The sequence below is a fragment of the Mobula hypostoma genome, chromosome 17 (assembly GCF_963921235.1).
Source record: "Mobula hypostoma chromosome 17, sMobHyp1.1, whole genome shotgun sequence".
In the NCBI taxonomy this organism is placed as follows: Eukaryota; Metazoa; Chordata; class Chondrichthyes; order Myliobatiformes; family Myliobatidae; genus Mobula; species Mobula hypostoma.
Genome location: NC_086113.1, coordinates 50378233 through 50403994, shown reverse-complemented (window position 1 = coordinate 50403994; position 25762 = coordinate 50378233). Strand labels below are relative to the sequence as shown.

The 25762-nt window shown below is 41.9% G+C and overlaps 1 protein-coding gene across 4 annotated transcripts in view; it reads right to left on the bottom strand.

The window, feature by feature from the left end:
* The window catches only part of LOC134357735 (lysophospholipid acyltransferase 1-like), a 117274-nt gene extending 95026 nt beyond the window's left edge, over nt 1–22248 (bottom strand). For 2 of the 4 annotated variants that reach the window (XM_063069362.1, XM_063069365.1), the window contains exons 1-2: nt 22039–22248; nt 8951–9096 (exon numbers count right to left, since the gene is read on the bottom strand). In XM_063069362.1, the coding sequence (XP_062925432.1) occupies nt 8951–9096; nt 22039–22128 (236 nt within the window). In that variant the 5' untranslated portion in view covers nt 22129–22248. Of the gene's footprint in view, nt 1–8950; nt 9097–22038 lie in introns of those variants that run through there. The other 2 variants (XM_063069364.1, XM_063069363.1) reach the window with 2 other exon arrangements.
* Nucleotides 22249–25762: the final 3514 nt, after the last annotated feature.

Sequence of the window (25762 nt, the reverse complement as noted above, 5' to 3'; positions counted from 1 at the left end):
TACTACTGTATTATAAAAATGTACATTAGTTCCTAATAGTTATTGACTGAGGAATTCATTTAGTATATGCCGCTGCGTTCTTTTGATTGACTGTAAAATTGATTGAGTGTAAATAAACAAAGTCAGCAGAGATATCTAGTACAGATAATGGACTGCCTTCATACAGTGCTGTCAACAATTGCATCCACCAAATCTTCATTTTGATTGTAACATTCAAGATGATTGTTGATACCTTCAAATTCTTCATCATTCCTAACCTGATTAAGTAGAGAAATCATTTTATTTTCACCCCAGGCCATTTCTGGCATCTCTAAGCCCGAATGCTTGAAAACGCAGTGAGCAGAACGGTTCTGAATTGTCTTACTGTTTATTTCTCACAAACTATCGGTAACAAAATTCATTACTTTTTAAACAGAAACACATGCAACTGGCACTATTTAAAAACTGTTCACTCTAAGCATGGTGTAGTTTCTAACAGCCACATTGGTGCGCACTGATGAATTTTTTTCATTTGCACTATGTCTACACCCACCTGGACAAGCCAGTGAGCACTGTAAGGGTCATGTTTTTTGACTTCTCCAGTGCATTCAACACCATCCGCCCTGCTCTGCTGGGGGAGTAGCTGACAGCAATGCAGGTGGATGCTTTCCTGGTATCATGGATTCTTGATTAACTGACTGGCAGACCACAGTACGTGTGCTTGCAACACTGTGTGTCTGACAGAGTGATCAGCAGCACTGGGGCTCCACAGGGGACTGTCTTGTCTCCCTTTCTCTTCACCATTTACACCTCTGACTTCAACTACTGCACAGAGTCTTGTCATCTTCAGAAGTTTTCAGATGACTCTGCCATAGTTGGATGCATCAGCAAGGGAGATGAGGCTGAGGACAGGGCTACGGTAGGAAACTTTGTCACATGGTGTGAGCAGAATTATCTGCAGCTTAATGTGAAAAAGACTAAGGAGCTGGTGGTAGACCTGAGGAGAGCTAAAGTACCGGTGACCCCTGTTTCCATCCAGGGGGTCAGTGTGGACATGATGGATGATTACAAATACCTGGGGATACGTATTGACCATAAACTGGACTGGTCAAAGAACACTGAGGCTGTCTACAAGAAGGGTCAGAGTCATCTCTATTTCCTGAGGAGAATGAGGTCCTTTCACATCTGCCGGACGATGCTGAGGATGTTCTACGAGTCTGTGGTGGCCAGTGCGATCATGTTTGCTGTTGTGTGCTGGGGCAGCAGGCTGAGGGTAGCAGACACCAACAGAATCAACAAACTTATTCGTAAGGCCAGTGATGTTGTGGGGATGGAACTGGACTCTCTCATGGTGGTGTCTGAAAAGAGGATGCTGCCTAAGTTGCATGCCATCTTGGTCAATGTCTCCCATCCACTACATAATGTACTGGGTGGGCACAGGAGTACATTCAGCCAGAGACTCATTCCTCCAAGATGCAGCACAGAGCGTCATAGGAAGTCATTCCTGCCTGTGGCCATCAAACTTTACAACTCCTCCCTTGGAGGGTCAGACACCCTGTGCCGATAGGCTGGTCCTGGACTTATTTCATAATTCACTGGCATAATTTACATATTACTATTTAACTATTTGTGGTTCTATTACTATTTATTATTTATGGTGCAACTGTAACGAAAACCAATTTCCCCCTGGGATCAATAAAGTATGACTATGACTATGTAAGTATTTCGTATACATGCGCATGTGGAGGGAGTGGAATTCTGTGATATAAAGCTGGCAGCCCTCGAATACTGAAGGGAGATGTTGAAAGTAAAGCTGTTTAAACAAAAGAAAAACGTGTCCTTGTGGTGTGTGCAATAACCGTGGTAGCAGAGAATGGCTTCCAATAATAGGATCCTGCCTGCAGCATTTGATGAGAGCAAGCCTTACAAAAGCTGAAAAAAAAATGAACTTGGAATGTGGACTCCTGTTACAAAACTGGAGGAGCAGCAAGCCTTGGCTGTTGCATTGTCACTTTCAGGAAGAGTGAGAGAGACCGCGATGGGAATCTTGGTGGAAGACTTGAACAAAGATGATGGTATGGGTATGCCAATAAATACACTTGACTGGTTTTTTTTGAAGGAAGAAAAGGATCAGATTTATGAGGCATATTCTGACTTTGACAACATTTATACAGATAGTTCTAAAAATATTATCGATTTTGAACAAAGTACAGTCGCATGCATAAGTACAAAACTGAACTTCCTGATGCCGTATTAGCTTTTAAACTGCATGTCTAGACATAAAGAACAAACAGCTAGTGTTAACTGCATGCACAGGAGTCACATTTGCATCTATGAAATCGGCACTGAGGAGGATTTTTGGAGAAAAGGCTGTTGAAACAACAGTCTGAATTAGCTCAAGTCAGGACGGCATACCTCAATGAACAGAAACAAGTGTACAGCAAGCATAGATCCTAGAGGGACCAGACAAGGGTATCATTACCTGACACAAATCCAATAAACAAGTACAGTAGGAGATCGAAATGTGAGGTATATCCAGGTGTTTACCACTGGGCAAGGAACTGTCTGCACAGAACCAAACAAGTCAGGCTAACTGAAGAAAATAACAAATCTGAAGATGTAGGAGAGCGCCATATCACTTTGTTTACGTAGGAATCACTTACTAATGCGGAGATATCTGAGGCAGAGAGCTCAACGATAGAAGCTCTGGAATCCGCTGCTATTGACACAGCACGCACACATACAGTGTGTGGAGAAAATGGCTTGAAAGCTATGTAAATGAATTAAACCAGAATGAAGTTCAGAAATTGGTGAACTCAGATACACCTAGTAGCAAAGTATTCAAATTTGGAGATAGGAAAATCATACATTCCACCAAAAGAGTGAAAATTCCTGCAAATATAGAGTAGACAAAATGTTACATTGAAACAGAAGTGGTACCGGTGAACATTCCATTTCTCTTGAGTAAATCTTCCCTAAAGAAAGCAGGAGCAGTACTGGATATGGAGAATGACCAAGCAATGATGTTTCAATAGCCAGTGTCTCTTGAGCTCATGAGCTCTGGACATGACTGTGTGAACATCCCAGATAAAGTCATTACTGAAAACCAATGTGAGAACAAAGTACTAACTGTTGCACAAAGCATGACCTTAGATGAGAAATGTTGCTCAAACTTCACAAGCTGTTTGGACACACTTCAATAGATAGACTTAAGAAAATGCTCAGGAGTTGAACAAAGATGCAGATTATTTTTCCATTCTAAAGCAAATAATTGACTGCTGTGAGACTGCCAAAAGTTTGGAAAGCCCAAGCTCAAGCCTGAGGTTGATCTGCCACTAGCATCTGAATACAATAAAACTGTAGCCGCAGACGTCCACGAACTGGAGCAAGGAGTGTGCTTTCTCCACATCACACATTTGAGTGCTGGTAGCAGCATAAATACAAAGAGAACCCCAGAGATAGTTAAAATACTTCATCCATTCCTGGATAAGTGTGCATGACCTACCTCATAAAGTATTCAGTGATAATGGTGTTGAATTTAATAATGATAAATTCAGAGATAAGGCAGAGAACTTTAACATTGAAACAAAGACAAGAGTGGCATATAGTCCTTGGGGTAATGGACTTCTGGAGCAACACAATCAAACGCTTACTGAAAGAATGCTGAAGGTAAAGAAAAGCAATGGCTGTGATTGAAACACAGCCCTGGACTGAGCCCTTATGGTGAAGAATACCATGCACAATGTACATGGCTTTAGCCCATATCATTTGGTGTTCAGCCAGAATCCAAACCTTCCCTCTGTACTGGTTGACAGAACACCTGCTCTAGAGGGCACTACAATGAGTGAGTGGGTTGGGAAACATATTTCTGCACTGCATGCATCAAGGAAGCCTTTCACTGAAGCAGTGTTCAGCGATAATTTGAAGAGCATTGAGGGTACTGGTCCATCCTACAAATGACAAATATGACACAGGGGACGAAGTGTATTACAAAAGAGCAGACTGTACAGAATAGAAAGGTCCTGGTCAGGATGGAGTTATGGTATTCGTGAAACATTGGACGTACATACGTGAGAGTGCATCATTCCAGACTACGTACAGCACAAACTGAAGACTGCCAGAAATCCATGGAGAATGACACAAAAATGAAAAGCACTTACCTGGCACAAAGTCACATAGCACAGACAGTGCTGAAGAGACTGCAGCTCAGGACCCAACAGCGATGTTCAACATTGGCACAGACAGTGCTGAAGAGAGTGCAGTTGGGGACTCAAAGGAAAAAGGAAATTGCCTTTTAAACTCACGAGAGAGCATAGGCCATCCTTTCTTGCTGTTGATGTTTCTGTAGCAGGCAATTTCTTTCTTACGAGGTCGAGTTACTAGCTTGGTGCTCAACCCAGCACGGATGGATAGCGTACCTGGGGAGCCAGCTGGGTTCGAATTCGGGAACCTTCGCTCCGAAGTCTTGAATTCCCTCGAACCAGTCACAGTCAGTGTCACTGCAGGGTCAGTCATCATGTCACGTGTAGACAGACTTCATATTGAATCATGCATACATCAGGCTGGACCATCTCAGAAATATCAAGATGAAAGTATCCCAGTAACTAAAGAATCTGCAAAATACGATGAAATCAGTAGTTGGAGAAATAATGAAGTGTTTGAGGAAGCTAGAGATATTGGCCAAAAGACAGTGTCTACAAGATGGGTGTACACACTGAAAGAAATCCTGATAGGAATTATACCAAAAGCATGTCTGCTGGCAAGAGGTTTCGAGGAACTGAACATAAAAGAGCTCCGAAAAACACGCCAACGTGTGCATCAGAGCCTCTTCGACTACTACTCTCAGTGATGTGTCAAAAGCATTGGCAACCCCATTGCATGGACACAAAATACACATTCTTACAGGGAATGGAGCTGTCACATGACAGTTACATTAAACCCGCACCCCCCCCCCACCCAAGCCAGAAGTGAAGGAACACAAGGGAAACTCGGAAGGTGCCTGTGTATGGTCTAGCAGATGCATCACTCTACTGGTATAAAAAAGGTCAAGGAAATAATGTTGAAAACAGGTGGAAAAACGTCACAAGTGGATCCAGCTGTATTTTACCAGCAAGATTCAGGATATCATATGATTGGAATACTTGACTTCAGATGAGGAGGCTCACAAAACTTTGCCACAATAGTTATCCCTCAGCTAAAGTCAGGTTGGACAGGAGGAACATGACAGATCCTGCTACGTAGGGACAGACATCCTTGCTGCTGATGGAACAGTACAACTGAACCAAGAAAGCTACATCAGGAATCTTCAGACAATCCACATGGAATCCTCACAAGCTGCACACGGGATGCACACCTCAGTCAAGTTGAAGCAGAGTGACATTGGTCAGAGATAGGTCAGATTCCATCGGTGGCAAGGCAGAGCAGACCTAACATCGTGTTTTATGCCTGCAACTTGGCATCCAGCACAAAACATGCCAACCATACAAATTTTACATGAGACAACAAGATAGTGTGCAGAATTCAATCTAGAAAAGTAGCCTTGAAGTTTGAACAGCTTGGAAAAGCTTGCTCAGTGAGGCTTGTTGTCTTCAGTGATGCCGCTCTTGGAAATCTTCCTGATGGAGGTACTCAAGGGGGACATTTTATTGTTCTGATGGGAGAAGAGGGAAGATATTTACCTCTCTATTGGCAATCAAAAAGGATCCAGAGTTGTACGGAGTAAGCTGGTAGGAGAAACACTGACCGAAGGTATTGACAATGCTGTTTTTCTAGCCATACTCTATTCTGAGCTTTTCCATGGTGACCCAAAGAAGAACAGTCTACATGTACTTGCGTTACAGCCAACTACTGGGTTGGTGCCATCAAATCCACCAAGTCAGTTACAGAAAGAGGCTTCATTTAGAGGTAAGCAGCAAAGAAATTGTCAAGTACAGAAAATTCATCATGTGTTATGGTCAACTATAAAGGAACAACTAGTTGACTGTCTCACAAAGAAGGGGGCTCCAGCTCTTGCGCTGTTAAAGGCACTTAGTGAAAGGCATTTGGTACCTTAAGGACTATATTAACTTCAAGGGTTAGAATTTATCCCATATCCTAATGAACATTTGAATTGTCTTAAAATTTTTTCAAATTTAATTTTTAATATATAAAGTTCTATTCATTTGGATTATGTAAGTATTTACTATGCATGCACACTCTCCCTGTTATGCATGTGCGCACGTGTGGAGGGAGTGGAATTGTGGGATGTGAAGCTGGTGACCCTCAGGTACCGAAGGGAAACGTTGAAAGTAAAGGTGTTTGAATAAAAGAAAAACATGTCCTTGTTGCTGCCCCAATTAAGCAGTATAGTGTTCCAAAAAGTAACATGAGGAAACAAATTGCAGCAGCAGAGATGTGGTTTTTGAGGAGGATGCAAAGAATATCATGGATGAAACAAATATCTAATAAGGATGTCATGAACAGAGCAAACACAAAAAGAGAAATAATGTATGAGATCATGAAAAGGCAACGTAACTTCATTGGACATGTGACTAGGAAAGAGGAGTTAGAATGCACGATAATTATGGGAAAGATTGAAGGGAAGAAAGCAAGAGGAAGACAAAGACAAATGATGATGGAGACAGCAGCCAGAGAACTGGAAATGAATACCAATGAATTGATCCACTTGACTCGAAACAGGAGTGTGTGGGCCATGGCAGTCACAGCTCAAACTAGGCATGGCACCTGATGATGATGGTGGGTGTTCCAAATAAACAGAGGAAATCCCAAATAAACTCTTATAGGGCTTCCAGCCGGGTACATATATCAATTATAACCAACATTTCAATGACAAACTCTGCCATCTTCATCAGGAATGATGCTTGGGCAAGTCTAGTCCAGTTGTATTGAAACCCCTGTATTCCGGGCCGGCTGATGGCGTAACGAGTGGAGGTTGCCGGGTTCGAAACCAGTCAGGTCCACTCCCGAGTACGCTTTCCATCCCTGCCGGGTTGAGTGTCGAGATCGCAGCTCGACCTCGTAAAATAAAGGGAAAATACTGCGAAAATATCTGTGTGAGGAGTGGCACACCACACAATCTCTCGCTCAGCGCCTTGTAAAAGCCATGAAAAAGACGTCATCCTGGACGCACGCATGGACATGCAGATGCATACGCACAGACTCACACAGAGGCACACGCCAAAAAAAAAATGAAACCCCTGTATTCCGTCACTCCTGATTGGATGAGGACTAACTAATCAGGTTTCCACTCTCCCACCTTGTTTACAATCAAATTCTAGTTCTTACTTAGAGCGAGACCTTCGTCTATGTTAAAATCCTTTTCCTCTACCTTCATTTCAATGGCTTCCTTTACCAAGCAGTCCCAAAAGCCAGGATTGCCTTCAATGGCGCAAAACTACTACACCACGCCAATGGCTTTTGGGACCGCCAGGTAAAGGAAGTTATTGAAATAAAACTAGTGAAAAAGAATTTTAACAAAGACAAAGGTCTCACTCTAAGTAAGAACTGGAACTTGATTGTAAACGAGGTGGGAGAGCGGAAACTTGATTGGATGAGGACTAACCAATCAGGAGAGATGGAATGCTGGGGTATAAATACCACTGGACTAGACTTTCCCAGGCATCATCTCTGAAGAAGATGGCAGAGATTGTCTTTGAAACATCAGTTATAATCGATACCTGTACTCAGCTGGAAGACCGAGAGTGTTTATTTGTCATATACGCCGGGAAAGCACTAGATCTTCCCCCCTTTATGCATTAACCCTACTAAGTGGTTACCCCGATTAATCAATCTCCAAATTAACCAGAATTCACTGTATCTTTACTTCTGAGATTTTGTAAACAAACTATTGTCCATGAATCCCCGATCATGGTGCAAAGACACATAATATGTGAATTTTTTCATGTGCAAGCTGTAGGTACTCTTGAATCTTGAAATTCTTATTAAATTCATTTTTAAAGTCCTATATTTAAGTTATTGTTTACTACTAATTAAATTATTCAGTTTGAATAATTAGCTCTGGTAATCCTAACCATATTTTAGGTTAAATTGCTGGAAGAACATTTGTATAATATCTCCTTATACTCATACTTCTCATCAGAATTTTTCCTTGATTTCCAATTTCAAACAATCAGTGTAGGTTTTAAGATGCAGGGGTTCACACCAAGAAACTTCATCAACCTATGCTCTCCCTGACTGTGACATCTGTCTAGAACTGCTTATATTTCAAAAGGCTTCAACATAGGAAAAGAGCTTTAGGTGATGCAAATTATATGACTAACGCCCAGCAAAGGAAAAGATAAAAGGAAAGGTGACTAAAACTAGATTAACAAGGCACTAAAGGAAGCCTGTGAGACAGAGGCACACAGAAGTCTAGGAAGGGAATTCCAGAACTCAAAGGCAGAAGAGATTAAAGTGTAACTGTCAAATGGAGGACCAAAGATAGATATATAGATAGACAAACTTCGGTGAGACTTCAGAGTCAGACCAACATAGCTCTCCAGTAACGACAGGATTGGACATTTATAAAGACATTAGAGACAACCTGAAAGATATGCCTTTGACATCGCAGTTACTATGCCAAAGACCCTGGAGTGAGACTTAAACCCACAATTATCTGACAATAAGACTGGAAAGCTATTGCTAAGCCAGATTTAACATTTAATAGTGTGTCTTTTCCACATATAAACATATTTATTTGAAAATAAATGGAAAGTTAATCACAATTATCCCAATGTATTCTGTCCATTAATTTTCCACTTAACTCAAACTTCCAGTTACTGATCACTAGTCAACATTATGAAGAATTAATTAGCAAATCTCATACTGAAACATTTTGACTGAATTAGAAATGTTACTGGTGCTTAAGAGCAACAATACTTTTATGTGCAAAATGCATTTGAGATTAACAATATAGTAGTAGGGGAAACGTTAAAAATAAGAGTACAAATAAAGTTTTTGCATTATTACTTACCATCCAAAGCAGAAGATGGCAAAATATATACCAAAGATTGTAATGACCACATGACGTACAACTGCCCCTGCTCTACTGGGACTTAAATAAAGACGGAACCAGAAGGCAGCAAACAGGGCAAACAACTGACACACAGTAAAATTCACCTGCAAAACAAAGTAAGAAGCAGCTTAAGCAAACAGTGTTCAAATTTTGATTCCAGTCCCATTTGTTGCAATCTTTTATTTTGATTAAACAGGAGAATATTAGAAACTCGAGTCTGAACTGATTGATTTAAACTGTGCAGACAAAAGCTGCTATTCATTTCCCATTCCCTCATGAAATTGTCTCAGTTAATGATTCATTAAGGATTTGCAAGTACTGCATAGTCTTAGTTTTTGACATCCAGAGGCTGCTTATTATCAGGAATGGATGCACGTTGCCAAAGAGTTGGGATTGAGTCTAGTGTTCAAGGAGTTTGGATGAGAGGGAAGGAGGGGTTAAAGATTACAGCTGTGAGACTGTGATGGCAAAGGAATTTATTGCTGAATGGACTCCAGAAGATTGAGAATAGTAATCAGGACTCTTGCAGCAACAGCAAGGATATGATTGGTATAATGAAGGACTGTCAGCAGGCAGGGAGTAGGAGACGTGTACAACAATAGTTAAAAGGAAGGAACTTATCAATAGGATCAAGTCCCTTCCTTACCCATCTAGCATTATATGAGAAGAGTTAGATTTCTCAGCAATGCTGAGAAATGTCTATCCTCAGGATAAAACAGTTCAGGTTTTTCCCATAATACACCAAAACAAGCATCACACTGGGAGCAATGCAGAAGTTGTAACAAGCCAACAAGTATGATTCATTTTGGTGAGTGCTCTGTGCAAAATTACCCAGGTGTGATCATTTTCAGTTTCAATCTGGGGAAATCAAACATCAATTTTCAATAGTATAATGCTGGGGGAAAGTAACAATATTGTGTAATGGAATTTTTTGCAAAACCCTTTAACTTAATAAAGCTAAACCTTTAAGCTTCAACAGTAAAGAAGCGAATCCAAGCAAATAGTAAAGTAGTAAAGACAGTCCAATTTTCTGCACCACACATGCCTCACTTCCTCCTGTAACAACTCATCCTAAATAAATATATATTCCAATCCTTGCATCCTCATGTAATTATATAAATTCGCCTTGAATGCAGTCGTGGGATGTGCTTCAAACTCACATCTGGGAGCATTTTCTGCACTCCCATCACCATCCAAAAAGTCCCTTCAGCATTTTTGACTATACTTATTTGAAACAATGTCATATTTACGCTCTATCCGATCCATGTTGGTTTTCTTTATCAAATTCCTGCAATTTATCTGGTTTAATTGCCTTAATGCTCTTCTAGTCTCCTTGACCAAAGTCACATTCCTCTTTAATTTTTCCCTGGTAAAAACTAAAGCAAGTATCTCTGCAAATTCACTGTTCCTCTTTTTACGTTTACATCACATAGTTTACTTGGATAACTTACTTTTCAATAGCTTTTTACCTAAATTTTTTGACAACTTCCAACCTGTAAACTTCTTTCTGTCACTTCAAGTGAAAAATAGCATCCATTCATGTCAACTTAAAGATAACTAACTAGTCATCAACTAATGCTATCTTGATGAAGGATCTCAGCCCAAAATGCCCACTGTTTATTCCTCTCCATAAATGCTACATGACCTGCTGAGTTTCCAACATTTTGCATGCGTTACGCTGGATTTCCAGCATCTGCGGTATCTCTTGTGTTTATCATTCATTAATTTTGTTGTATTAGTGCTAACAGATAACCATATTTGCCTAGGTTAATTAAAGAAATAAACATATAGATTTGTTTATATTATGCTAGAGCTGGAAGATATTATAGTAGGGTGAGCAATTTGTCGGGCAAGCAAGCAGAAGGATTTATTGTCCATGGTGCCATGCAATTAATGAGCTGTAATGGAGTTCTGAGCTTTTTTTAATAGAAACATTTTGCTGCTTTCTTTCCAAACTCTGGAGCTCTGTATAGCCATGTCATCATTGGTTATGCCGATATGTATTATAATGTGGCCTAAAAGAGGACCATGCTGAATGGTTGAGGACCTCAGAAAAAGCATCAAGAAAGCTGCTCTCCACACCCAAGGGTGAAAGGTCAGCAGGGAAGTCCTGCAGGCACATGGCCATAATTAGAGTGTAAAGGTGTGAGCCCCATTTCCTTCAATTTCAAAAAGTAAAGACATAGATTTCAAAGAGCTGATAAGATTAGACAAATGATGAGGAACATTCTCAACTCAGCCAAAGTGAAGAAGGTCTCCAACCCTCTGACTGGGACGAGCACTTGAAGAGCGGTGATCTGCATGACTACGGAGCAAGGACCGGAAAGTGGGTAAAGCCAAACAGCACTTTTTAACCTAGCACAGACAGAACAGACTGAAAACCTCCTTCTCTGTTGATAATTTTCCATGACACTATCCCTATGATGCTTCTCAGAGTGCATACGTCCGAGTAGACTCCAGTGATAAGTCAGGCCACGGCTATGATAAGCAGCAAATTGGAAACAATGTTGTTCTGACAGACAAGTGACCACTCTTTGCCAGAGACTTTTAAAGTCACTGCGTTCTTCAACTTATCTGCCTTGGGATTCTTCCAGTCATGTGCAACACTTAGAAATTAACACATTTGGTCTGAAAGAAGTGCAAAATGCAGGTTACTGATGGACTATTTTCCTGGGCAGCCAATCACATTAATTTTGAAAGTAGTCAGTGAACAAATAGTTTAAGCTTTGACCAGCTTCCTACAAGTGCATGCAGGTGGCCATCATCGCACCTCTCATAATTACTCTGTACTGTTTACAAATGAAGGAATCCAGTCCATTAAAAAGTGTCTGGTGGATAACCACAAGAGCATTTTTCTGTGAGCATGCATAGGATTCACAGAAGCTAATGTGGTTACTTCATCCAATGGAAATCCACCCTAATCCCTTCTCATCTCAAAGTAGACTTGCGAGCTGCTACTATACCAGGGAAATTCTTCTTAAAATATGGTTGATGACATCCCTAAAGCAATGCCAGAGTAAAATAATCAATTTCTACCTTTCCCTCCTCCATCCGTCTGCTACCCCATCTCACCTGGACCACCCATCACTTGCAGCTTTTGCTCTATCCCTTCAAACCTTTTAATACCAACTATCTTCCTTCTTTCAGTCCAGATGATGGCTCTTGACCCAAAACATCAACTGTCCATTTTCCTCAATAGATGCTGCCTGATCTGAGAGTTCCACAAGCTTCTTGTTTGTTCTCCACGGTCAAAGACAATCTCATTGAGCAAGCTGTCAACATATTGACATTCCACTTCAGATGCCTGGAAAGATCGGAAAGACCAGAGAGAATGTCAGAGGGCTCTTACAATTGAGATAACATTGTACAGCCCTGGGAAGTTGGGAAAGAACAGAAGCATTTCAGCTGAGCAGAAGCAAACAGATGTAGGGAATGCAAGAGAAGCCATTAGCTCCAAGACGACCTCCCTTGCAGATGTAAGAATAATCAACTGAAGCTCCCTGTGGCTCTCTACTTTTTATTTTCCAATTGTTCTATATTCTCTTTTCCTGCAGCAAGGGAAAGGGGCTTTGGGATGAAAGTTACAGTAGTTATTGAATTGATGATTGGAAAATATTTCTTAATGATAGCTATAAAGGGAGAGGTTGCACATCAATGGCATTTGGACACTGACGAATGTAATCAGTTGCACAGGTATAGCAGCTGTGTGCCAAAAAAGATGAAATTTGTGTTGCCGAAAGTGAGTGAAGGTGAGTACACCTAGGGGCTGAAGCACTACACATCGGAACACAGGTGACTTGACAGTATCCTTGAATCCAAACTTATCACCTCAATCCTACTGCTAATTTTTGAGACAACCCCCTATCAGTAGGGATATGTTATGTGGGGGGCACTCACAACAGCTGTCCAATACAATCTCTGACCACGATATCCAGCAAAAAAAAAGAGGGATAGTACCACAGCACAGACATGGTATGATCTCTGTCAATTTTCTCAGCTTAGCTGTGCCACCAACTTCCACCAGATACAACGGCTGAAAAAAAAATCTTTTAAAAAAGAGTGGAAACTGAATGTTCCATTTCATCATCCCACCCACTCAGTTTAATTGCTTGTAAACACTTCTCTGCATTAAAGCAGTGGCAAAGATGCTTCAGGCTTGGCTTAAAAGTTAGATCAATCTGTTCCCTTTGTCAAAGAAAATCAGACAAGGGAAATATTGATATTTTCACATTCCTTCTACAATTTGAATTTATTGATGCATCCCACAGATACAGTGGAAATCCATAATTCCTTCAATACACACTTGATAACTGCTTCAGAGTGGCCTTAACTTGTGGTCAAAGTACAAATCCTTTCCACTGACTTTGAAAATACTTAAGAGATAAGAGATTGGGAGATGGAAAGGAAAAGGACTTGTTTTGCTGTTGTTATTTTGTTGTTTGCTGTGTTCTGCGTTGTTCTGGCCAAGCTCTGTGGTACACTGACATGATGTAGAGCTGGGTTGAGAAGTGGCAGGTGAAGTTCAATTAGAAAAGTATGAAGTGATATACTTTGGAAGGTCGAACTTGATGACTGATTACAAAGTTAATGGCAGAACTCTTAGCAGTGTGGAGGAACTGAGGGAATTTAACATTCAAGTCCATAGATACTTCAGGTGGTTAAGAAGGCACATGGAGTGTTGGCCTTCATTAGTCAGGGGATTGACATCAAGAGCCACAAGGTCATGGTACTGCTCTATAAAACTCTGGTTGGACCACACTTGGGAGTATTGTGCTCAGTTCTGGTTGCCTTAATATAGAAAGGATGTAGAAGCTTTAGAGAGAGTACAGAGGAGATTTACCAGGATGCTGCCTGGATTAAAGAACATGTATTATGAGGAAAAGTTGAGCAAGCTAGGATATTTCTCTTTAGAGCAACGAAGGATGAGAGATGACTTAGATGATAAGAACCATAGAAAAAGTGGACAGCCAGAGACATCTTCCAAGGGTGCATGTGACTAATCAAAGGGGACGTAACTTAAAAGTATTTGGAGGAAAGTATAGGGGGTATACTTCAGAGGTAGGTTTTCTTTTAAATACGGAGTGTGGTAGGTGTGTGTGGATCACACTGTCATGGGTAGTGGAGGAGGCAGAAACACAACAGATATTTTTAAAATTCTTAAGATAGGCAGATGGATGGAAGATAAATGGAGGGCTATGTGGGAGGGAAGGGTTAGATTGATCTTGGAGTAAGTTAGAAGTTTGGCACAACATTGTAAGTCAAAGGACCTGTACTTCGTTGTCCTCTGTTCTAATTCAGAATCAGAATCAGGTTTATTATCACCGACATGTGACGTGAAATTTATTAACTTATTCGTTAATTCATTTATTTATTGATTTATAAGACTGGCATTTAGATCTGGTATACAAGGAGTTACAGATCGTGATGCGTAACTCCTCTCTACATGCTTGCTCTGGCCTTACTATTATTGACCATGCCACCATAAAAGGTTGTGCGAGTTTGAACTGAAGTTACTTCTGGCAGTAATTGAATTTTCATGCTGATGAAAAGCAAACACTGAGTTGTGAACTAGCCCACCAAAAAAATCAAGCCACGGTTCCAGTTAAAATTAAATACCATGAAGTAGACTAATGGACCAATGATGTCTATTGATGACCCTTGGTGGAGGTTCTTCAAATCAATTTCATTCATCTGAAGTTTTAAATAATAAAAATGTATCTAATAATATAAATGAATCTAACAAATATTTAAATCAGTTTGAGCTTCTCATTGATCTAAAACCATATTATCTGCACGACTGAAAAGTCATTCCTTCTAAAAATGCCTGCGCAATGTGACAAAAATGACTCTTAGCCATCTTCATAAAGCAGCACCACTTACCACCTTTTTGGTCACAATCAATGCCTGCATTTCAAATACAGCTCAAATAGGAAAATCTATTCTCTTTTTTCTTTGGGGTTAAGGAGAAGTAGAAGTCATTCACACGTCAGCATCATTGCTCTTTGACTGAACAAGATTGGAAGCTAAGTGGTAGATGTAGAAGTTGGGCCCCAAAGGGCTGAAACTACAGATAGGGCTTTCAACAGACAATCTTACTGGGATTGAATTACACCATACTGTACTGCTGATTAATATATTTGCAGCTGAGCTTGGTATCAGAAAGCCAACCATGGTCATCCTGAATGTTGACAGGTGGAATTTAATTCTCACAAGTGTAAGGTGATGAATTTTGGAAGACAATTAAGTGTAGGATGCATATAGTAAATGATAAGGCATTAACGAACTTTGATGAGCAGAGATGGACCCTGTTGTTAAAGTCCATGGTTCCCTTAAAAATTGAAAGGCCTAGACCAAGTTGATATGGAAAGGATTTTTTCCAATAATGGGAGAGTCAATGACCAGACAGCATGGCCTTGAATATCCTGTGGAATAGAGATGCAAAGGAATTTCTTTTGTCAGAGGGTAGTGAATACAGAATTTATTGCCAAGGTGACAGGAAATCAGAATCTTTTATTCTCCATGGCAGGGACGTCAAAACGAAGAGGCATAGGTTTAAGATGAATCGCAGTAGATTTATGGGGGATTTGAGAGGAAAGTTTTTTTTTATTTGTTATACACAGTTTTTGATATCTGGAACTGACTTCAGTGAGTTCCAACTGAAGTCAGATACAATGGCTTTGATTAAGACAATTTATAAACAGTTAAATAGACAAGATGTAGAAAGATATAAACCTAATGAGGCAAATGGAATTAGTGTAGATGGACAAAGGATCAACATGGGCATGGCGTGCCGAAGTACCCGTTTCTTTGCCGTACAGTTCCTCAACTCTGACTACAACTCAGGGACAGTAGACCTCAGCTGCTCTTTGAAATCTGTTTGAAGGCTATGTTGAAGTTGGTATAGGTTATCAGTCTGTGTTATTTGACAGCACTGTCATTGATAGCTTCCATCACTTTCCTCACGATTACAGAACAATCATGGGATAATTAACTGATCAAATTGTATTTATCCTTGTTTTGTGGTAGATTTTACTGTTGAGCAATACTTGAACAGCTTGGTCAGAAGTCTGGTTAGTCCCGGAATATAACTGCTCAGCAAAAATTTATTACACTCAGTATGCTGAACATCTTTTGTGCAGCAAATCAGACAGATATCTGTGATGTTGGGGCATTAGAGGAACAATAAACTTGTTCAACTACTCAGCAGTTGTGGCTGAAGATAGCTGTATTGTTTCTTCTCTCACACATGCATCTGAGACCCACCATTAATGATGCGGTTGTTTGTAGAACTATCTCATCCTGTTAAGTTCAAGTTTGATTGTACACATATACAACAAAATGAAACAACATTCCTCTGGACCATGGTGCACCCACAAAACATATATCACACACAACACATAAACCAAAATATTGTCATAAATATCTTAATAAAAGCAATACAAACAAAATGTTGGAGGAACTCAGCAGATCAGACAGTATCTATGGAAATGAATGAACAGTCAACGTTTTGGGCCAAGACCCTTCTTCAGGACTGAACAGGAACAGGGAAGATGCCAAAATAAAAAAAAGTTGGGAGGAGAAGGCAGATAGCTGGAAGGTAATAGGTGAAGCAAGCTAGGTGGGAAAGGTCAAGGGCTGTAGAAGAAGGAATCTGATCGGTCGTAAAAGATCAGAGTGGGGAATAAGGAAGGTGGGGTGCGGGGATTTGTTTACCAGAAGGAGAAATTGCTAGTCATGCCACAGTTGGAGGCTATCCAGACGAAATATAAAGTGCTGCTCTTCCACCCTGAGGGTGGCCTCATCTTGGCCCAAGAGGAGGTCATGATCAATATATTGGAACAAGAATGGGAATTGGAATTAAATTGTTTGACCACTGGGAAGTCCCACTTGTGGCAGATGAAGCAGAGGTGCTTGACAAAGCTGTCCCCCAATTTAAGACGTCTCACCAATGTAGAAGAGGCTGCCTCGGGAGCACTGGACACAACAGACGTTCCCAGCAAGTTCACAGGTAAAGTGTTACCTCACCTGAAAGGACTGCCGGGACCCTGAATGAAGGCAAGATAGGAGGTGCATGGGTGGGTGTAGCACTTTGGTTGCTTGCTGGGATAAGTGCCGGATGGGTAATTAGTGGGGAGGGACAAATAGACAAGGGAATCGCAAGAGGGAGCGTACCCTGCGAAAAGCGGAGAAGGGGAGGAGGTAAAGATATGTTTACTGGTAGGATCCCTTTAGAGATGGCGAAGTTGCAGAGGATAATGTGTTGGATGCCGAGGCTAATGGGTTGGTAGGTAAGGACAATAGGAACTCTATCACTCTGAAAGTGGCGGGAAAATGGGGCGACCACAGATATTTGGGAAACGGAGGGGATGCAAGTGAGGGGAGCATCAATAGTGGAAGAAGAGAAACTCCATTCCTTAAAAATAATGGAAACAGAAATAGATGCGATGGAGGTGAAAAAACTGAGAAGTGGGAATATCATTTTGTTTTAACAGTAGATAGGGTGAGAAGATGTATAGTCGAGATAACTGTGTGAATCTGTAGGTTTATTAAAGATGTTGATTGACAGTTTGTCTCCAGAGATGGAGACAGAGAGATAAAGAAAAGGGAGGGAGGTGTCAGAGAAGAAAGTGAACAAGGACAGGGTGGAAGTTAGAGGGAAAATTGATAAAGTTCATGAGCTCAGTACTGGTTCATGAAGCAGTGCCAATACAGTCATCAATGTAGCGGAGGAAGGGTTGAGGAGCATTACTGGGGAAGGCTTCGAACATTGACTCTTCCACGAAGCAAATGAAGCGACAGCCATAGTACCCATGGCTACCCCCCGAGTTTGGAGAAAGTAAGAGGAGCCGAAGGAAAAATTGTTCAAGGTGAGGACCAGTTCTGCCAGATGGAAGAGGGTGGTGGCTCGACTGGTCCTCACCCAACTACAATTTAAAATGCATGTAGTGCGGAGCACAGGTAAACAGTAAACAGCTTGCTATCCTAGTAATGAGTCCATGGTGATGGCAGTCTTTAGTCTTACAGAAAAGATGTTGCTGTCTCTTCTTGACTAGTGAGGTGCTGTTGTGGATCTAGGTTATATTGTCCATTATGTGCACACCAAGGAACTTTTGCTCTTCACTCTCTCCACAGCAGAGCCATTGATATACAATGGAAAACAGTCGATCTGTGGCTTCCTGAAGCCCAATATCATCTCTTTTGAATGGTCCATGTTGTCTCCACTCAGGTTGTTGTTCTCACGCCACTTGACAAACTGTTAGTTGTTTTGGTATCCATGACTATGATTAAATGCACTGTAACTTCAGAGCTTTGATCTGATCAATTGACTGTACGATTGGTTAGCTGTCAATGACATGCTGCTCCCAGTTTATCACACAGATCACCTGTATTCTGGTTGACACCTCTTCTTTATATACTGCTTCTGTCATACCCTTCCATGCAGATCAATGAACAAGGGTTACAACTCTTTCAAAGTGAAACATATGCTGGGCCACAAAGACTACAAGTTGTGGTGAAACGCAAAACATATGGAATGAGGAATACTTTTACCTAAAAATACAATTGTGTTTTTACTTTTTTCTTGTTATCCAGTAACTGCCTGAAAAATCACCTACAATAGTTTTCCTTTGACCATTTAGCCCTGCTGTGCCCCAAGAATCCACCTCTGACTTCTCACATATTTGCTTCCTCAGCAGGATAATCTGAGGATGCACCAGTTTCCAGACGTTCACTGATTATAGCAAGTCCTACCTCGCCAGCATTTCTCTGAACCTCCTTCACTGCTTTTCTTATACTTCTTGTCTATTTTCGAATAAGCAGAAATTTTCTACCCTATTTTCTCTAGCCCTTCTCCTGGCCACTACAGGAGATTAAACCATAAAGTTAAAGTCCTATTTGTTCATGGATTGAGCTTTCAATGTAAGTGCCTTACCACTTCGAAAACCACCTCTGTATTATCAATTGTCACTATACCTAACTCAACTCAGTTCCTGCTGACGCTATCATCTAAAAGACATAGGAGCAGAATTAGACTATTTGGCCCAGTGAGTCTGCTTTATTATTCAGTCATGGCTGATTTAATATTCCCTGTCAACTACTTTTCCTGCCTTCTCCCTTTACACCTTTGATATCTTCACCAATCAAAGGCCTATCAACCTACACTGTAAATATGCCCAATGACTTGGCCTTCACAGCCATCTGTGGCAATGAATTCCATAGATTCACTATCTTCTGACAAACAAAATTCCTCATCTCTGTTCTAAAGGGATGTTCCCTTTGGTCCTAGGCTCTTCCACTATTGGAAACATCCTCTACAAGTCTATTTTATCCCAATAGGTTTTTCAATATTCAGTAAGGTTCAATGAGCTCCCACATCATAATTTTAAACTCTGGTGAGTATAGTGCTAGAGCCAAACATTCCTCATATGTTACCCTCTTGTTCTCATATACTTCCTCAGGACCTTCTCCAATGCCAACATATCTTTCCTTAGTTTTGGGCCCCAAATTGCTCACAATATTCCAAATGCGGTCTAAACAATACCTTATAAAACATCAAAATTACATTCTTACTTTTATATTCTTGTCCTCTCAAAATAAATGCTAACATTTTATTGGCCTTCATTACCATTGACTCAACCTGCAAGTTAACTTTTAGGGAATTCTGCACTCAGAATCCCATATTCTTTTGCACTTCTGATTTCTGAATTCATTCCCCATTTCAAAATAGCCTATACCTTTATCCCTTCTACCAAAGTGCATAGCCATACATTAACCTGTGCTGCATTCCACCAGCTACCTCTTTGTCGATTTTCCCAACCTGTCCACGTCCCTCTGCAGATCCCCTGCTTTCTCAGCACTACTTACCCCCCCCCCGCTTATCTTTGTATCATCTGCATACTTGACTATAAAGCTACAAATTCTGCTATCTATATCATTAACGTATAACATGAAAAGCAGTGAACCCAATACTGACCCCCTGGAGAACACAAGTCACCACAGCCAACCAAAGACCCCCTTTCATTCCCACACTTTGCCTTCTGCCAGTCAGCTCATCTTACACCCATACAAGTATTTTCCTGTAACGCCATGGGCTCCTATCTTGTTTAGCAGGCTCATGTGCAGCACTTAGTCAAATGCCTTCTGAAAATCCAAGCGTACAATAATTGTTGGCTCTGTCTACACTGGCTGCTACTTCCTCAAAGTATTCCAACAGGTTTTTCAGGCCTCACCTTAAGGAAACAGTACTGACTTCAGTCTATTTTTATCACTAGCTTCTAAGTACCCCAAAATCTCATCCTTAATAATGGATTTTAAAATCTTACCAACCACTGAATTTAAGATAAGCAGCCTATCATTTCCTGTCTTTTGCCTGCCTTTCCTCTTAAAGAATAGAGTGGCATTTGCAATTTTACAGTCCTCTGGAACCATTCCAGAATCTAGTGATTATTTAAAGATCACTACTAATACGTCCATAGTCTTCAATTCTACATCTTCTGATCATATGTCACTTTTTGCTAAGGATTTGATTTAATTTTTACTGACAACGCTATCCCACTCCCTCTACCCACCAGCCTGCCCCTTTGATAGAATGTGTATCCTTGGTCATTTAGGTCCCAGCTGTGATCTTCTTTTAGTTATGACTCTGTAATGCCTGCAATATTGTATCTGCCAATTTCCAACTGCGCTAAAAGCTCACTTACCTGTTCCAGATACTGTGCACGTTCAAATATAACGCCTTCAGGCCAGTATTCAACACCCCTGTTCTCAAATAAGTCTCCATGACCTTAAATTCTTATCCTTTTCAAATTTCTGTCTTTATTTTTATTCTGGAGATTTCTGAGGTAAACGTCCCCTTTTACCTTAACCATATTTTTTTTTCCAATCTGTTGATGAACCCACCCCCCCCCCACTCTTAAGCTTAAAGCCCTATCCACACCCCTAGCTATTTGATTCGCCAGCAGCCAGGTCCTAGCAAAGTTCAGGTGAAGGCCATCCATTGTAATAGTTCCATTCTTCCCTGATGCAGGCACCAATGCCCCAGAAATTCAAACTCAATTCTCCTACACCAATCTTTGAACCACTCATTTAACTCTCTAATCTTATTGACACTATGCCAAATTGCACTTGGCTCAGGTAGCAATCCGGAGATTAAAAGTAGAAAATTACCTTTTTGGTTCTGCTTTTAAATTTAGTCCCTACCAGCTCACATTCCCTCAGTAGAACCTATTTCCTTGTTCTAACTAGGTCGTTGGTACCCACATGGACACGAAGTGGATCTTTTCCCTCACACTCCAATTCCTCTGTAGATCAGATAAAATGTCCTGAACCTGGGTACCAGGCAGGCGACACAGCCTTAGGGACTCTCGACCCTTGCAAGTCTTTGTTCCTGCTTGATTTGCGTAAACCAATAATCCATTGGCCGTCATCTTGAATTGCATCCTAAGTAAACTGGCATTGTCCCAAATCGCGATTCACATACGACTCTAGTAATTACTCACATACAATAGCGCCTGATCCCGCAGCATAATTTTTTTAAGTTTATCTCTCGTTTCAAACTTTCACTTTAGTCTGCGGTCTCTGCATCTCAAGAACTGTCCTCCTGTACAATTTCCAATTTCCTTCACTGCACCAGTTGTCTTCAGCCTCTCGGTCTAAAAGCTTCTTTGCAGTCCCACCCAGAATGTGGCTAAAACTTCTATCTAGCTCCCCAAATAATCCTTTATCATGCTTCCTGTTAAATTCCGATTGCAGTTCTCCTGAGAAGTTTCACTATGTCAGAAGCAAAGCTGAGTTTTAAAGAGTGCCATGTGCGGAACCTTTAGATTACACCTGTTGGGGATGCGCCAACTAACAGCAAATATCCATTCATTCGTCTGAGGCAGAATCGCGTCCAGCCCAACAGAAAGTCCCTCGGCAATCTGGCACGGTGGACAGTCTTGCCGCGGTTATGCGAGCAGGGTCGGAATGCAAACTGGGTCGTGGAAAAAGAATGAGGGAGCCGAAGCATGGGAAGAAATGGCTGGAATAGCGGATCGCGGGCTCCTTACCTGGTCCAGCGGCACGTTGAGGAACACGCTGAGTGGGTGCAACACCCTAGAACCTGTGGTTCTGAAGGGAATGCTTGGCTGTTCTGCCATCCTACACCATGGTGACGGCTCCCGGTCGAAGGAAGTGTCAACAGCACCGCATGGACCGTACAGAAGGAAAACACCGCCAGCCACCGACAAAGCGCGCTCAACCGCAACCACCCTCCTTTCCGTCGGCTGGCGGGCTTCGGGCTCCACCCCCTACCCGGCCCCACCCAACCCAGCGCTGTGCCCTCGACACCCGCACTTCTCATTGGCCCTCCTGGTAGGAGAGCGAGAGGAGTCCGCATGCTGATTGGCTGGCAGGAATGTCACTCGGGCTTGAGTTGTTACGCCGGAGCTTTGGTGGCTCTGGGTTGGGCTGGTGTCGTCTGAATGAGGTGTCGGAAAATATTTCATGATCTTGGCGGAGGATGGGCTTAACTTTGGAAAAAAAACTTGGGGCACTTGAATGAAACTCTGTGATGTAATACGTCTTTTTAAAAGTATGTTGTATTTTTTTTAACAAAACGGCTGCTGAAGGAGTTAACTGTCAGGAATGAATGCTCAGAAGCATATCTGGGTTACCACGCCGCCAAAGGGGCATTAGGTTTATAGATTAGAGGTGTGTAACCTGTTGCGATGACCTGTGGTAAACCTGACTAATTGCATTTTTGACAAACTTCCAAGATAGTTTAAAGTTTACACCCTACCTGATCAAATCTATCCACCCCACGATGTTAATGATTGTTGTGATTAAACATAACTCGCGCGTACAAAGCCAAGCCCTTGATTGCCAGTTTTAACATACCACACATTGCTCAGTAATTGGCGGAGACTTTTCAACCTTGCCGATGCCTGGTGCTTCAGAAATCCAGCTGATTCATCCCACTACCTCCCCCGTCCCCGAACACAGAAAAGTAATGTGTTTGTGTTCAGGTAATGCTTTAAAATTTTCCTTTTTTCAAAAAAAAAGGGTACGGGTTTGGCTGAGTTTAGCATGGGTTTTACATTGTTTTAAGGTTGCTGAAGCATTGGCTGGAATGCAAAGGGAATTTTCCCACACGTGTTATCATTTCTGCAACACATTTCATTCATTTGTGTTATTCCCAGAAACCTGTTGGAAACATATATGACAGAAAAGGAAACGTAGAACAGCAGCAGGGCCAACTGTTGAGGTTAGAAGTATAATTTCAATAGAACTGGTATGTAAGGAGTACTTTCTCCAGTCATTCCTTCTAATGACTCCACAACACAGAAGGAGTACTGTTCTCAAAGTTGAATGTTCGCAATCATTTGTCTCCATCTAAGTTTATTTCAGGATCTCCTGCAAGCCATGATCCGAACCAAAAGATCTACAGCTCAGTGAATACCATTGTCCAAATACACTGTGTCGTTGTCCTGACACTTTAAATATTTCTTGTTGCTATGTTTCTACCCCGCATCCAGCAAGCTTCCTGCTGGAAGGAAGGTAATCTTAAGAACTATTGGGAAGCTCTTCAACTTGACCTCCACTGCACTCCAGATCGGAAAATATCCAAATCTCAATAACTGAGCTGCAGAATTTAGACATTTGTGTGTGCCTGGAAGCTGAGCTCCAGTACATCATCAACTTGTTCACTGAACCATTCAAAACCTTAGGCCTTACGTTCATCAACTGCTAGATAATGATTCTTTACTGATCTTCCTTGGCTGCATAACACTGCCCTCTGACACTGTGAAACTCTGCAAAATGACATTACTTTTTATTCATTTGACTTCATTGACTCGTTGACTTCATTAACTTTGCCTCCAACTTTCACCCTGCCCTCAAGTTTACCTGGTCCATTTCCAACACCTCCCTCCCCTTTCTAGATCTTTCTGTCTCTATCTCTGGAGACAGCTTATCTACTGATGTCTACTATAAGCCTACTGACTCTCACAGCTATCTGGACTATTCCTCTTCTCACCCTGTCCCTTGCAAAAATGCCATCCCCTTCTTGCAATTCCTCCGTCTCCGCCGCATCTACTCTCGGGATGAGGCTTTTCATTCCAGGACGAGGGAGATGTCCTCCTTTTTTAAAGAAAGGGGCTTCCTTTCCTCCACCATCAACTCTGCTCTCAAATGCATCTCCCCCATTTCACGCACATCTGCTCTCACTCCATCTTCCCGTCACCCCACTAGGAATAGGGTTCCCCTGGTCCTCACCTACCACCTCACCAGCCTCCGGGTCCAATATATTATTCTCCGTAACTTCTGCCACCTCCGACGGGATCCCACCATTAAGCACATCTTTCCCTACCCCCCCCCCGCTTTCCGCAGGGATCGCTCCCTACGCGACTCCCTTGTCCATTTGTCCTCCCCAATCCCTCCCCACTGATCTCCCTCCCGGCACTTATCCTTGTAAGCGGAACAAGAGCTACACATGCCCTTACACTTCCTCCCTTACCACCATTCAGGGCCCCAGACAGCCCTTCCAGGTGAAGCGACACTTCACCTGTGAGTCGACTGGGGTGATATACTGCGTCCGGTGCTCCCGATGTGGCCTTTTATATATTGGTGAGACCCGACGCAGACTGGGAGACCGCTTTGCTGAACATCTACGCTCTGTCCGCCAGAGAAAGCAGGATCTCCCAGTGGCCACACATTTTAATTCCACATCCCATTCCCATTCTGATATGTCTATCCACGGCCTCCTCTACTGTAAAGATGAAGCCACACTCAGGTTGGAGGAACAACACCTTATATTCCGTCAGGGTAGCCTCCAACCTGATGGCATGAACATTGACTTCTCTAACTTCCGCTAATGCCCCACCTCCCCCTCGTACCCCATCCGTTATTTATTTTTATATATATATACACACGTTCTTTCTCTCTCTCTCCTTTTTCTCCCTCTGTCCCTCTGACTATACCCCTTGCCCATCCTCTGGGTTCCCCCCCTCCTTTTCCTTCTCCCTGGGCCTCCTGTCCCATGATCCTCTCTTATCCCTTTTGCCTATCACCTGTCCAGCTCTTGGCTCTATCCCTCCCCCTCCTGTCTTCTCCTATCATTTTGGATCTCCCCCTCCCCCTCCCACTTTCAAATCCCTTACTAGCTCTTCCTTCAGTTAGTCCTTATGAAGGGTCTCGGCCCGAAACGTCGACTGTACCTCTTCCTAGAGATGCTGCCTGGCCTGCTGCGTTCACCAGCAACTTTGATGTGTGTTGCTTACTTTTTATATTTTCAGCAGAGTCTTTCAGGAAAATTTGTATTTAATTATCAAAATGCCAGACCTGGTACAACAACCATGGATCTAACAGCAAAAATGATCCCTGCCTTTCTAGGTGTTTCTGACAGAAAGCACCTCAGTGGCACTAGAAAGTGTCACAGCTATAATGTAGGCTAATATATTCTGTGAAGCTGCAAAGTTGTAAGGCATGATAAAAGGCTCTTGGTCCCACTGACCATCGAGCCTACGTTTACACTAATTGTGGGCTAATCATGTTTTTTTCTTCCTCCCCACACTCCCTCCAGTGTCTACACCCTTGGTGTAATTTACAACAGCCAATTAACTGACCATCAGGCACTTCTGTAGAGGAAACCCAGTGCGGTCACAGGGAGAGCCTGTGGCCTCCATACATCACTGGAGGTCGGGGTTGAACCTGAATCACTCAAGCTGTAAAGTGGCAGCTTGACTAGCTTATGCCCTCGTGCCTCCCATGTACTCACTGATCTCTATCAATCAA